Raw genomic sequence first — 16,051 nt, 5'->3', positions numbered from 1 at the left:
AGTTTATTAACAATTATTATTCTCGACTAAAAGCGATTCAAATGCAAGACTGAAGTTTGTTTAATTTTTATTCACAATAAACGTTTGAGGAAATAGATAATGTTTCTTTGAATCTGAAATTCCATTCTAGTTTCTACAAAAACAAACTTTATCTAATTGAAAAAAAAAAAAAAATAAAAAAAAAAATTTCCATTCATTATTTACGCAGGAGAAATAAAAATTTGACATCCGTAACCAAGACTAAAAATTCGTGTCGACCGGTGTTTATTTACGCAGATCTATAATTTGAACAACTTTTCGTTTTTTTAAAAGTCTTAATATTACGATTACACGATCAAGTGAATTATACATATTTTTCTACTCGAACGAAACGCGTTAATTCATAGACAAAATGTATTCGACGCTGTAACTGAATTCAAGAACCCATGAAATATGATCACCTGAGATAATTAGGGATGAGGTGACAATATTTGAGCGGGATTTGACGAGGTGTAATATTGCGGGACACACACACACATATATATATATGTATATGTATATGTATATATCCGTCGCTTTATAGTTTCGCGACGGAATTCTAGAGCAGGGAGAGAAGGGAGTTCGCTATTTGCGGTATGGGAATAATGGCGAAGGTTGATTAAACTGTGTATCGTTGAGAGTGAGTGTATGGCAGGTAATGCCTTTCGCTAATTGCCAAATAACGTGATATCCACTATCGAGCTTGCGGATCGCCCGACGGATTTCCAGCTTCGCGGTAAAACAGGGTAAACGGACGCTTGCGGGGTTCTTGATTCCTGATCAGGCTGCTCCCCCTTTCGACAACTATAAACGGGCTTTGCCCAACCCTGTTTACCCAATCACGATATTTACCCACGTGACTATATGTTTCCCTCACCCTAAATATTCAGTTTTATTCGCTGCGCGATTTTAAGATTACAGAAATTTTATCGGGGACACGGTTTCGTGAGAATATCCGTGAAGTGGAAAAAAGTTGAAATCTGAAATTCCCTGATTTTTCCAGGTATTCCAGAATTTAAAAATACGATTTTTCCAGAAACCCTTCAACAAATATCATACTGATTATTGACAATTTTGTTTTTTAGCACATTAATACTCGAATACCTTTAATATTACGTCTAGAAAATATCTTACTGTCCCACTATCAATTTACAAACAATAGCCTTCGATTTTCCGTACAAAAAATAATAATATAGTAAAATAAAAATAGAATATACACAAACTAGTCCGACGAAGCAAAATTTTTAGCGCAATTTTTTATTGTTTTTTTAATCAAGATCGATGTTACTTTGTGTATAAGCGAGTTTATTTCTTCGATGTACTCAAAATTACAGTCTTATCTGTTGAATTTCCTGACTCTTTCAAGCTTTCTTCAATCAATTCAACTCTGACTGATTTCAATCAGAATTGCCGAACAGTTTTTGTTCCATCAATTCTTCACCGTACTATTCTTGTTTTCATTTTTCACGGCCACTTTAATTACCTCTTCAATTAAATTGACCACGCCGATGTTTATTACACTGGTTGAAAAATTGACTTCGATTCGAATGCAGATACGAGCTGACATTTTCACCAGGTTACAAATTGCATATCTGTCTACGATGAAAAGTTACGGACTTGTTAACGTCCCGGTTCAAAGAGAGGCGGAAAAGCGAGTCTTCTCGATATTTTCGCGTAATGAGAAAAGTACCTACAGTTTTCAAATAAAAGTTGATCCACGTATCGCTATCGAGAGGCTGAAAGTTCAGACGCCGATCTGTATCGAGTAGCGAAGGTTGAATCGCGGTATAAAATTTTTACTGAAATGATGAAATTAGTGGAAAAAGAAAATATACAGTTGAAACGGAGGAAATTAACAATTTCTCGTTATTTCATAAGGCGAAAAAAAATATTTACCAACGTATTTTCGAGTTCAATTTTAGAATGGAAAACTTTTCCTCATCCCCGAGTCGGTGTAAATTACCACTTCTATAAAAAAAGAATATTTTCTTCGTAGGATATTAATTGCTATCACTTTCAATGATGATAATTTTTTTGAAAAGATATTCCTCTTCGATTATATCGCAGATTTAATTGTTCCTCGTATTTATTATTTTTACCACATATGAAACGATGTGGGAAAAAATCCATTCTAATTCGCTTCACGTGCACCTCAACTTATCTCAGCATGTAGGAATAATTTGAGCAAACGTGCAATAACCACTAAAACCAGCTTAACATGGATTATCCGCGTTGTGAGAATCCGGAAAGCGAGTTCGAGTGCTTTGCAAATATATATTCAAATGACGAGTATATTCTGCGGTTATGAAACCGCGTATCTTTTTGCGGCGATAAAAATTTCAAACCCACAATCAGAATAACGGTTTGCGTATGGAGTAAAATAGCGTTAATAATTTATGCGGAAATAAATCGCGTGTTAGACGAGAGTGATTTTTTTTTTTATTTTTTTTTTTTTCACCTCAAATCACAGAACAAGGCAGAATTTCATGAAAAAAGGATTTTGCATCGCGTGCAAGAGATCAGAGTCTCTTAATATTACGAATGATAAACTCCTAAAAAAAAAAAATCACTCGAAACGATGAAACTCTGCGAGCATTTTTTTTTTTTTATCTGGTTCCAATAATCTTCGGACCATAGAACCAAAGTTTAAACGACGATTCGGAATTTTTACTCAATAGGTAAATCAGTTTTTACCAATTGTTACGCAAGTTAATATTCACTACAAACTATCGTATACAAGGTAAAGAAAAAGAAAAATAAAAAGCACAAGTTGATTAAAGTTTCTTGGATTTTTCTGATATTATACTATCGACATTTTTTGGTTAACCTTGGACTTAATTAATCTCTAATTAAATTCACGTCTCTGTCACGTGAGTTTGATATAATCGAAAAAAAGCTTACAATCAACAAAGGCAAGAAGCTCAAGGTGCTTAAATATACTTTTGAATACCTTTCACCGCTTCGTTATCGACGTATTCAAATATATCTGTATACCACGTCGGACTTGATCTTTGATGAAAATTGAAACGTTAGAAATGACCAAAGTGCAAAATCTGGAGACGACGTGAAACGGTGTAAAAGAATTTCCTCTGCGTAACGTATTTGTTGTTAATAATAATGAAAATGAGGTGTACTTGTTCATTACGAATGCAGAGGAGAGAGGGCGCGCTTTGTGAGCACAAGAAGGATCACCCCCCTCGGCGTTTGAAAGTCTGCGAGGTAACTCTGAGTGGATCGGATGTATGTATAATACATACACTTTATATACCTGTAATAAAGCGACGTTAAAGCGAAAGAGAAAAATGAGAGCGGATGAAGAGTGAAAGGAAAGAAAGAGCAAAGAAGTGCGGAACAAATTCAAACCCATGAAACGAAGAAGAACGCCTTAAGTACCGTCGGCTTCCCCCCCCCCCCCCCCCCCCTCCCCCACGGCCATCGGGCTGCTTTCTAATAAACGTGGGCTTAAGATGCCCCTTTTAAATTTGAATACGATTACCAGGGGATGCCGAGTATTTACTGGTTAGGGATAACGCCCAAGTTTTGCCATATTTTTCTACACCTTGTAACCTAACCACGCGATTTTTCAACGAGGAACTTTGTTACCCCTTAATTAATTGTTACAGTGCAGTAAACAAACTGCGAAATCGATACTTTTTGTCAAATTTGTTAAAAGATTGTATCTGCACGTTGATTAGTTACCGAATTACCGTGTGGTTTTTAAACTTGCTTTTCGATGATTTCTTTGAGAATGCATGAAAAGGTGAAGAAGGTGGTCCGGTGTTATATTCATGCTTTAATTGAAATCGAATAAAAATTACTGAAAATGTAGAAAGTTCGTTAGATTTTAGTCCGTCATAGCAATATCTTGTACAAAGTTATTGAAACAAGTTTTCCTTTTATTTTTCAACCGGTTATTCTATATTCGCATATGTTTATTGTATTCAATGTCGCTGTAATGTTGTATAATTGAATATTCAACGATGATAATTACGTGTAACGGAATGGGAGATTTTAAGGGAATTGATGAAAAATAATCCTTCCGCATGAAATGATTAACCTGAAACGATTAAAACGAAATGGAACTAAATATGCCAGATTTTCATTCTATTTAAAATCAATTATCGTCGGTGTCTGATCTTTTCCTCACAATTCCAATATCTTTCCATTATTTTGTATTTTTTAAAAAGAACTTCGTGGCTTAAAAATTGGATAATTTATCTTCGAATAAAATTACCAAACGTCATCGATTCTTGGGTAACGAACAACGTCTTAAGCGATCGGTAAAAAAGTTAAAATGTTAGCCGTCATTACCGTTCGATATCTGCCAGACTTCGGTCCCCTTTGCCACATTATGACGTTGCTTTAAATCGTCTCTCGGTCAATGGTGCGGTAAATTTAATGTGGAAAGTTGGCGAAAACGACCCTTGCCTTTTACTTTTATCCCCGCGTCTCTCGGACGACTCGCTTTGCGATATATAATACAACTCGGTCCTAATGCGTCTGTCGATAAGTGACCTTTGCGCGGAGTAAACAAATAGCTCGAGAAATAGCTGCTATATTTTCTGCTTCTTACTGCGAGAAATCTTTTTTTTTTTTTTTTTTTTTACCCTTTCCCGTCGCAGATTGACCGATTATTCTTGTCAAAAATAAACCACAAGGACAGCGCTGCAGTTTTCAATCGTTGCCGAAACCGAGAAGAATTTTTTTTTTTTTTTATTAATTTTCAAGGATGGGGGTTGAAATCCCAAAAAGTTGACTTTTCGAAGAGCCGAAAGTTTCGATATAAGAATTTTAAAATAACGAATGATCAATGGAGTGAAATTGGAATTTTCGATAAATCACCCGGTAAAATAAATGTTTTTTAAATTCACTCCGAATAAACAAAGCACGTAATGTGGAGATATAGAAGAATGAAAGTTCGGAAATTATTTTTCTACAAGACAAATTTTCGTATTTATGGTATTTCCACGTTTTCAACCTTCGGTAATTTGACTTTCGGGATTTCTTTCCGTCGACTTTTTTTTCGCTCTCTCGCATTTTTTTTTTTTTTTTTTTTTTTCACCCCAGTAACAATTTGCATTATTGGTGTGGGGGGGGGGGGAGAATCGTAGGACTCGATGCTTATTTTCCTGCAGTATATAACAGTGACGATATTCGAGAGGAGCAGATGTGAGGCTAACAACTCGAGCTTGACTTATCCAGATATTGGAGCACATTTCTCGAGCTTTTCTGCGTGCACGGTGAGAAATAAGAGACGAAGACAGACGCGGCCGCACGAATATATGTCTAAGGGTGAAAGAAACGAGAGCGGAGATAAAGAGAGAAAGAGAGAAAGAAGAAGAGAAACGGACGTTGAGACGGAGTCGGGGGACAAGGATCGAGCTGAGGGGAAATGAAAACTTGCAGACTGAATTTTTTGCATGAATGCCTCCGTCTCAGTAGATGAGTCTCGTATAGCATCGGCCAAGCCAAGTGTACCGCGTGCCAGGAGATGAATTTTTCAATCTCTCAGACCTCCGCGTGTACGTGTAATTTATATATGCGTACGAAATTTCGCTTCGCATTAACCGAATAACAGTAATTTTTAATCACCCGAGGATAAAAATATTATAATCGTTGAGTGAATTTTTTTTTTTTTTTAGCACGATCGGGAAATTAGACTGAATGAATTTTTGACTCTCGGAAGATATTCCTTGGGGATTCTTAAGGTGAACGTGAAAGATACTGTGTTGTAACAGAACGACGAGAAAGAAGAAAATATACCTACTGAGATTGATGTTTAGAAGATGAAACGAGGTCGATAAGTATTTGGTGGAATTTGAATAAAAGAATCTAACTTTTTAATGCGGACAAGAATTAAAAGCTAGAATTTGGAAGATAGTCTTGATTATTGAATTAGAAATAAGATTCGAAATTGGGTTGTAAAAAAGATTAAATAATAACGCAACCGGTATAGAATGTAGGAAAAAATCCAGAATTCTTTAATTAGAAGTTTCATCTTCACTGCATATTTTCTAACCGAGTCAAAAATTTTCGTTGTGCGTTTATCGCAGTTTTAATCAACACATCAAATTGACGGATGTGACAAAAAAAATTTCAATCGTAGATACAATTTAGAAATTATTTTCAAATAGTTTACTAATCCGTGTATTTAAATTTCAAAATTATTAATAAACCGATTCTATTTAAATGTACGAACGGAATATCGAAATTACAAAAATCTAAACTTTCTAGAAAAGTTAATATATCTCCAAGATCCCGCAGAACGAATTTTTGATTCAACCTTCTCTTTTTGAAAAACTAATAAGAACGTTCCTGAAAGTCTAAATAAAAAACACAGAATATGATTAAGAAAAGAAAGTTGCAGCTAAACCAAATTTCAATTTATCAAAAATTGTTCCTTGGCAGCTTAGAGGATAAATTGACGATTTAAAAAAAAAAAAAACCTGATTCTTGTATTTCCGATATGCCGTTCACCTACAAACTTACGGTTACCGTTTTGCGAGTTATTTTTCGCAGAGTTTCAGTCAAACGGACATACCGGCGTAAATTTTAAAAATAATCCAAGAAACTTTTTTTTTCGTCTTTGAAAGTAAAACTCCGCAGCTTTAACATGCGTTTTAATTCAATCTGTACCGTCTGTTAGTCTAGTCACGATAAAACATCAATCGAAACGATCATTTTCTATTGCCCTCGCCATAGAAGCACCCTTGAATTAAATTTTTCTTCTTGCGATCCGGTATTTCCAAGAAATTAAAAAAAAAAAAAAAAAAAGATAGTTTCTCGCACAAGATAAGCGGCTTGTGAACTTTTCCAATTATTTTAATGCCTACAAACTTACGCATTGTGTAAACTACGTATCTATACATTGACTTAGCAAACTCGAAGGTATTGTTTAAGCTCTTGTGTGTATATTCTGTGTGTAGTATTTGTCGCACAAAATATTTGCCGGTAAAAAGCTCTCGAAAATAATTGGCTTCGTCAACGTAATGCGCTCTGGGTAATATACATATATATATATATATGTGTATGTATAAGCATCGACCAGTATTATTATCATTTCGCGAATGCCGGAATCCCGTTGAGGAAATTTCAGTAGAAAAAGAGAATAGCGAAGAATATAGAGGGAACGAAGAAGCGAAGACATTTATCAAAGCTAGTCGGCGAGTATTACTCGGGGGTGGATAAAACGCCCCCTTCAACCACCCCGACGCTACATGGCAGTGACGTTTTAATAAAATTATCATTAAAATCAAGTCGAGTCTCCGGGCGGAGAAGGATGAAGGGAAGGCACGCCGTAAATCTTTGTCTAAAAACTTTGGAAACTTGAACCTCACCCCCGACGGGGAGGGGATGTGAGGCGTAGGATGGCTGCGAAACTCTGTATAATCAAACCAAAAAGCTCTCTCTCTCTCTCACTCTCTCTCTCTCTCTCTCTCTCTCTCTCTCTCTCTCTCTCTCTTTCTCTCTCTCTATGTTTCTCTTTCTCTATTTCTCTCTCGCACTTTTCGGAAGAGAACTTTACGTGGAACTTTCAGCCGAAAGGCTCGAGGGCAGGATTTTAAGCGCAGCAGCTGTATATATTCTTCACTAGTGTACATTGCGCCTATACGTCAGCCTGAATATACTCCGAATTATCTTCTTAATTGAACTACTCGAGGCGCAGGCACTTGTCGACTGTCATCCTTTCTCCCCCCGCCCCCGGATTTCACACTTTCGAAGTAAACCTCGACGTAGTTTATACCTGCACGTTATGTTACGCAGTGAACGCGGATTCGATTGGCGATTTTTTTTTTTATCACAGATTTGACATTTTATTTATTCAAGATTCGAAGATATGATAGATTGGTTTTGTTTTTTTCACAGTTGAACAATTTTTTTTTTTACAATTACTCCTACGATCATTCTCTTGTGAAATTGATTCCAGAAAACAATTGTAAAATTTATTAACGTAAGAAAATTACAACGATATCTGTGTATCGATGATGAACTGTATTGAAAATTTGTTACATGTTTGTTATTTTTGACAGAAATGTGAAAATATTAGGATACAAAGATGTTTTCTTAAGTTCTAGAGAGTTAGAGGTCAGAGTTCAGAGACGCGATGAAATTGCAACAAAATCCTCAAACATATATATATATTAGAGTGGTCCTTGTTTAGGGTATTGACGAATTATTACCGCCCCATCACTGAAATCAATTTTGGGGGATGGTCTGGCAAAAATTCGTCAACACCCTGAATGAGGACCACCCTAATATATATACATGTATAAATTGGATGAAAGGACAAAGCTCAGCTTTTCCCCCGTCGTCAAGCACGGGTGAAACAAATGAATATCATTTTTAATTGCCCTTCAGTGGGGTAGAAACGTCCTGGCGACGGAATCCCCGCGATAGGAATGTCAACGGTTTTCCTTGGACCATTTATCAACGGTTAAAACAACTGCGACGAGACGGAAGCTGTTTCACGAGTCGCGATGAAATTCACCTCACGATGAGAAAAGTACACGGTTTATAACAACGTGTGAAAAAAAAAAAAAAAAAAAATTAAGCGGGGAAAAAATTTGTTTCGGTACGGAACGAATTTTGATTTCATTTTTGCATTTTTTTTTTTTTTTTGTACTTCTCTTCTCTATTATTTGTTATTTTTATACACGTTTTGAATTTGTTTACTTTATATTCATTTGCAATTGTGAAAAAAGCCGCAGAGGAATTTGGTTTTCTCCGCGACGTATGAATAATTAATTAAGCATTTCGAACGTTGGTGAAATTTCAACAGCGTTGCGAATCGCGACGCGTGCGTATGTGACGCTGAAATTGGGGTTGAAGGATAGAAGGAAGGAAGGAAGGAAAGGGGGAAATATAATGAATTTTACAACCCTCTTGTCGTTTCGCGAGTTACGAACTGTCTGGCATTACGGTTTATGGCCTGATGGCAATTGTATTTTCTAATTGTACTCGGCTACCAGCCTTTTTGTGCTTTCATTAGCGTTCTTAACTCGTATTATAACAATATCCTTATTATTATAACAATAATAATGCCGAATTGGCTCAAGCAAATCCCGCCGCAGCGACGAGTAGGTAATTTATTTAAATATACTCGCGATGACAATTTCGGCTGAATAACAAAAACGAAATATTCTCCGAAATAAATTACAATTCTTACACATTTCCGCTGATTATTTCAATTATTCTTTTTCTTTACAACGTAATAATTATGATTCAGGTTCGTTTAAGTTTGGGATTTAGATTCGGATGAAAGAAAAATTACACGACACTCATATTCGAGAACTGTGATTAACGTTCAACCAGGTTGAATTTAATTGTAGAAATAAATATTTTCTTGATATCGAAATTATGTCGATTCAAAATTAGAGGGAAAAGATCTCTGATTCATCAAAACGGAGAAGACTGATATAAACATAACCCTTTGATGTAGTAATATAAACAATGCTTAACTACTTTAAGGTTGTTGATTAATTTCTTTTTCGTCACACGAAGTAATTCTCCCCAATCAAAGTCTGTTCGATTTATTTGGTTAGTTTCTTTTAGGTTCACATCGAGTTTGTTTTTTCACTGATCCACGCATTCGCGAATCATTCGCATTTTTGCACAAATCTTCTTATCGTGAATTTACTCACCTGTAACGGTCAATATAATGTGCTGGACGTTATTGCACTCTCGGTTGTTCACCGCCATGTAAGTCGCTTCGCATTTGTAGAGTCCTTCGTCGTCGAGTTTAAGATCAGGAATCTTGAGGAAGGTCTTAGTTGCGTTCGCTTCGTACGTCATATTCGATCTGAAATATAAGATTTCAACGAATATATTCAATTTCATAATAATCTCATGCTTTTAAAAATCAAACAATTACTTCCATCGTTATATGCATTAATTACATTTTTACATTTGCATGGTATTTTCCACGAGCAAGCCGCATTTTCCGCACGCTTATACAAAATGCGTTGGAAAATCTGACATTTTTTTCTGGCAAAACTGGTGCGCAAAGTCGAATTTTCCACACCGCGTTAAGAAAAAATATCATTCGTCACTCTCCGGGAGAAATTCCGTTTCACCTCGAAACCGATGACGTATTTTCGCACACGTGTGGAATATGTGGACACGGAACCTAACGGATTCTCCGGATACTGCGAGTCGGACAATGCCGCCGGATTTGGAAAGGCGATTATTATCCACCGGCCAGCAAAGAGAGGAGCGGAGAGAGAAAGAGATAGAGAGAGAGAGAGACGACTAAGGGACTTCGGCAGTGGGTTAGAGAGGTTCCAGAGGCCGGCTGACGCGCACCGTCCATTATCCTGACCGCGCGCTTCGAACTTTCACGGGAAGTTCGAAAGTCGAGAATTGGCAATGCCTTCGGCGATTACCCAGTTCGCAAAATTCCGTCTGCGAACCGAGCCGCAACCTCAAAGGACGGCTCAAGCGAATCCTTGAAAGCTTTGAACAGGCCGACGGATTTATCGTGAAACGAACATCGTTGTTTACTTGATAAAACATCATTGATATTCATTGGCCATTCGCTCGAGGAGAAAGTTAGAAATTTGGAATCTTTAATAGTGAAAAATCGTTAAGCAAGGAAACTTGAATGTCTGAAATATTTTTTAAAATTCAACAACGAATCGATCGAGCTAACTTAAATTACTTTTCGATTTCGGTAATTTATAGTCTACCAATGATTTCTTTTTTTTTTTTCCCAGTGTTCCGAATGATTTTATCCAATTTGAAAATCGAAGAGAATTCTACAAAACCATTAAAAAATCACGTGACAATTTATGAATCGATGTGAATTGTCGTTACATCAAATTATAATCCATCGTGTTTTTTCCTAAATGTGCGTTAAAAATCGCAGGTATAATTTGTTATTTACTGAAATTGAAAAAGTGCATTTCAAATTTTTAGAGCATAATGGTTGATCGGGCAAAAAATTTGACTCGACGTAGGATTTAATTTTTGCATTTGAGAAGTTTCACTTCAGGCTTCGGCATAGAGGGAAGAAGAAGGATCGCTTTTTCCGCTCAAGTAAACTCACTTCCCTTCAACGAGGGTCTTCAACCAGGTTCTAAGAGTGCCAAGACAGGACAAACGTCAAAGTCGGCCCCCGCCTTTTATACATGGAAAAAATAATAGCTCTTCCCTCGATTGCCGGCCTTTTTTCCTCCTCCTGTCTTCCTTGTCTTCGTTCCTTTCCCTTTTCTTTTTCGTCTTCGCAAACACTCGTGTGCAGACTGTAGACCTTGGACAAACAGTTATCCGTATAGATAGATACCGGCTGTACAAGCTGCAGGAGTCGAGAGATTCGATCCTGATTACCATCCCAAGTCCGGATGATTGTCCTTTTTCTTCATCGCGTGTTTCAACCCGCGAACGAATGAATTCCCGCTGATTAGTTTGACCGACTGAAACAGCGACTGAAAGATTCATTTTATAATTCTCTTATCTTAATCTCACAAACGCTGCGCGAATAGATAAAAATCAACAACAAAAGTAGGCGGGTGAAGAAAAGGAAGAAAGAAAACTTGGGATGTGAAGAGGTGCTTTTATATCTGACGTATAATATCCTCTTAAAAAGTTTGCCAAAATATCGTTCCTCAGGGTTTTGCTATCCTTTGTATTTTCTTCTTTTTTTCTTCCTCCCACTTTCTCTGGTAAAAACCAACCGTATTCCAAGCGGTTTCGAGGGTGTACCGCAAACTCCGGAAACCTGTCGAGGAAAAAGTTTTGACCAGCTACCGTCAGCTGACCGTCATCCGTCACTTTGCGAAGTCCCGCCTGATGCGTAACAGACGGTTTCACCCTCCGCAGTGTCCTTAAATTTTTTATTTCACGTTGAATCCGTTGTTTCTTCTGTCACTCTGTCTCGTCTTGTCCCTTGTTTTCTTCCCGTTCCGCAGCGCAGCGGAAAACTCGACCGCAAAATCATTTACCGTTCGTCTCAACGTTCCGTTCCGATGTACGACTCCAGGGGATGTGATGCGATTCGGGAGCAAAGATCGGTGAGGTAAAGGGGAGAAAGAGAGTTGATGTATCGAAGTGCTGTCGGACGATTTGTTGGACGAATTAATGCAGGAGGTTGTGGAAATTAAGCTAAGTATCTCGTGCAATCAGTATTCATGAATAAAATGAATACATTTACAATCGTTACCGTCCCGCAGCCACCCGTGAGACTAATTGTTTGCCTTGACTGCCGGAGCCGAAGCTCGGGATCTTTCTCCGATACCGTTTTAACAGAATCTCTCCAGAGTGATGGAGAAAATTGCAAAATTTTAGGCAATCCGTGTATTGTCTTATCGGCGCAAATGTTGTACCGAGAGTTTTCTGTGAAACTGGCCATTCAACGCGCGCTGACAGAGAAGTTTCACAGAAAATCTAATTACAAAACATTGAATTATGAATTTTGTCATCAAAGAACTTTCTCTTAACATCTTGTTTGTATTCGATCATATTTGCGAAAATGTTGTACCGGGAGTTTTCTGTGAAATTGGCCAATCGACGCGCGCTGGTAGGGAAGTTTCACAGAAAACTTGATGAAATATGAGTTAAACGTGAAGTTTCTGACCGAAGAACCTTCTCTTAGCATCTTTTTTTTTTTCAACTATTATATGCACTAACGGCCCTGAAATATTTCACCAGGATCGCGTTCTTCCCCTCCTTCTTCCTCTTCGTCGAGATCTGAGATTATTTACTACACTCTACTTCTGCTCGGTCTCCTCCGGGGCACTGCGATAACATCGTAATGACTGCCCGATATCCCGACCGGCCGGACACTAACTCAGATTATCCCTAGGTCAGCCCTCTCAGACGCCGCAGGGTCATTTATATCGGCCGAGAGGGTGCCGAAGGGGATTTTGGAACGGTGGCTGCGCATTTTCCTCCTCCCTTACGCTCGATGCTTATACCGGACATGAAACTCCGAATTTCTTTGGCAACTCAACTTTGGTTAGCCTAACAATATCCGCAACGAATTCGACTTTCGGTGTGTTAACGATGATATCGAGAACATTTTTTTATTACCCTATCCCCGTTGCCAATTAATTAACAACATTTTATCCGTTACGAGGAGAACGTTGCTGTTTGAAATTTTTCAACAACCGTTGTATTATACGCTGGGCTAATTAAAGACAAAGAATGTTCATTAACATTTTTGACGATGCATGATGATTAAACTAGGAAATAAATAAATTCGTTTTTTGTTTTCTTTCATTTACCTGTATCGGCTGTCAAAATCGTTAGCAGAAGAGAAAATAAGCGAGAAGTATAACAAATAGAGAAAATAGGATAAAAGTTTGAAGCAAGGAAGAAAGTTCCGAACCTTTCTCCTCTTCCGTCTTAAAGGGAGGACGTGCGCTTGTTCGTGTGAGAAGAACTCATACCAGCCGATATATAAACTTGTGACTGTCCGTAAGAAGGCGAACGAATGACCGTTGTAATCGACTGACGTTCTATTTCAGCACCTTCGGCAAGGCGAGGAAACTTATCCAGTCATGTGTTCCCTGCAAGTTTCCTATACACGTCATTTTTGTAGCGTATACCTAGATTGCAATTGTCGGATAGAGAGAAACGGGGAAAAACTAACGCCGAGAGATACAGACTCGCGTTTCACCGGCACGGTGCTGAATTATAAACCTCCGGCGTTTCGAGGCTAATTCACAAACGGCGAAGGACCCGCGGATTAGAAGTTAGCTACAGGCTCTGGGCTCGTTAGCAATACGTAAAAGTTGCTGAGCCTCGGGTCATCCGGAGGTGAGAAGACTCCTTGGAAAACCGGGAACAAACTCTGCTTTTCCTGGATTCTGTTCCTCTGGGCTGAACGTTCGTTCGTTCGTTGCGTGAAAAGCTGCGAACGAACGCCTTGATTACGAGCCAGAGCTTTATCCCTAGGGATCGAAATCCCCAACATTCTGAAACAGCGCTTGACCGTTTTCTTTTGTTTACTTTTTTTTTTTTCCACCTCCTTTTATACCTCAACTCATTTGACAGACCCATTAGGATTTGTTCTCTGTCTCTTTCATTCGTTTTGATAATCTTTTTTCTTTTTTTTTTTTTTGTGTCGTTACTCAGCAGATTGGTCAACAGTGTTTGTTTTTTTTTTTTTTATTTGAAATTTTTGCGACACAATTAACATATATTCGAAGATGACTTTTACTTTCTTAGATGAAAATTGTGAAATTTTTTGCAAAGAAGAAATTATTCAGGATATTATGAACTATAAGCTTGCAAGTTTTTGTAGCTGAAATAACCGAAGACTGTATCAAAGAAAATTTGGGAATTGTTATATCTGTTATTATCGTTTTCAATGACCTCAAAATTCTCCATCGTTCTCTACCGCGTTATCCTCGGTATGAAATTTTTTTAAGCTTCAATGTGATAACAATCGCTCTCTGCAAAAGTGAATTATCTGTTCAGGAAATATGATCTCTATACACGAATTAATACCCGGAGGGTTGGGTGAATTTTTTTCGGAAAACCGAGTTTGCGGTACTCTGATATCGGGGGTGAAATTTGAGGAGATATTTTTGATTGAATAACTGGACGTGTGCAGGTGTGAGTATGGAAGTATCCACTTCACTCCTTCACTGGTGGGTAATAAATATCGTTTTAAAAATTAAAATTTCATCCCGGGACATTAATTGTGTAGAATTGGCGGTGCGAGGTGCGAGCGAATCGGGATGCGGATTACATTGTCGGTATATCAAAACTGCTCCCTTATTATCACCGTTAGAGCTTAGTTTCACGAAGTAGGTACGCGAAATTATTTATGAGGTTGCTTTGGCTCTGGCTCGATTCTCAACTAACCCGAAAGAGCGCGAAAGAGAGAGAGAGAGAGAGGTAGAGAGAGAGAGAGAGAGAGAGAGAGAGAGAGAGAGAGAGAGAGAGAGAAAGAGAGAGTATTCCTGTTTAATTGAGAATAATGACTGACATTGACGAACCCCTGATAATAAAACTGGAACCAGAAATCCAGAATTCGCTAACAAATACGCTGATTATCTTCTCGTTAATAGAATCATCGCGTGGAGTTTCATTTCACGAGTGATGTTATCTGCAAATGTCATCACTTTTTACAAGCCTTGCGAATTATGTTTTAAATTTTGGATTCCACCGTGCTTTATCTAGATGAATGAAACCCACGCAGTAGTCTAAATCAACAGGTATAAGGAAAAGCGGAGACGGAAATAGTTTCGAAAAATATCACGGATATTATTTACTCTGTGAAGAATTTACGCGGTAAAAGAAATTAGCCCAAAATCATTGAAATTTTCTAAAGACACCACAGTTTGATGACTCGAAATGTTTTAATTGTAAAATCTAATATCATAAATTGTGGTTTATCCTGAACTAAGTGTATTCATTCATTTCTATCACACGGTAATGATTTTTTTTCATACGTGTTCACTGTCATAGGAGCAAATAAAAATATTTTAGATTTTTCAAAAACAGTTCTTTCTCTCTTCTCATTAATTTTTGATTCGGACGGTCCAGAAATTTGATTCTCAATCGAATTTAAATCGGTTTGCTGCCATTTGTCTCTCTGGGTAGAATAGCAAAACCAGTTCTTGACACAGATACCTTTACCGACATCTTACCGACACTTAGCCGAGACACAAACCATTTTCCAAAATGTCTTACCACTCGAGTGAATATCGTTCAACCGCAGAAAGTTTGCGTTTTGGCTAACAATAATTAACGATAAAATGTCGACATAGAAATCTACGTAAAAAACCGGCTTTACTATTCTATTACTCCGACTCCTGACGTATGTTTCGATTTGTCTCACCTGTGCGATATTTCGTCATCGCTGGCAGTCAGTCCCACACCTTCGCTGAATATGAAGATCCGCGTCGCCCCCCAGTACCACTTTATGCTGTGGAGACCCCCGCACTCCGGGAGCTTTAAAGCACAGGGTAATTCCACCGTTGACCCCCTCTCAGCGTGCACGTCAATCGTCAGCGAGGGCTGATCGTTGCTGCCTGAAATCAGAGATGAGAAAAATTTTACGTCTGTAACAAATTACCGCGGTATA

The 16,051-nt window shown here is 37.9% G+C and overlaps 1 protein-coding gene across 20 annotated transcripts in view; it reads right to left on the bottom strand.

Moving 5' to 3' along the window:
- Nucleotides 1-16,051, bottom strand: part of nrm (neuromusculin) — a 181,510-nt gene that overhangs the window by 56,539 nt on the left and 108,920 nt on the right. For all 20 annotated transcript variants that reach the window (XM_069137728.1, XM_069137712.1, XM_069137729.1 and 17 more), the window contains exons 2-3: nucleotides 15,806-15,998; nucleotides 9,660-9,817 (exon numbers count right to left, since the gene is read on the bottom strand). In XM_069137728.1, coding sequence (XP_068993829.1) covers nucleotides 9,660-9,817; nucleotides 15,806-15,998 — 351 coding nt within the window. The remainder of the gene's footprint in view (nucleotides 1-9,659; nucleotides 9,818-15,805; nucleotides 15,999-16,051) is intronic.

The sequence above is a fragment of the Neodiprion pinetum genome, chromosome 7, assembly GCF_021155775.2.
Source record: "Neodiprion pinetum isolate iyNeoPine1 chromosome 7, iyNeoPine1.2, whole genome shotgun sequence".
In the NCBI taxonomy this organism is placed as follows: Eukaryota; Metazoa; Arthropoda; class Insecta; order Hymenoptera; family Diprionidae; genus Neodiprion; species Neodiprion pinetum.
Note: the sequence above shows the minus strand (reverse complement) of the source record. Positions and strands in the feature narration are given on the sequence as shown.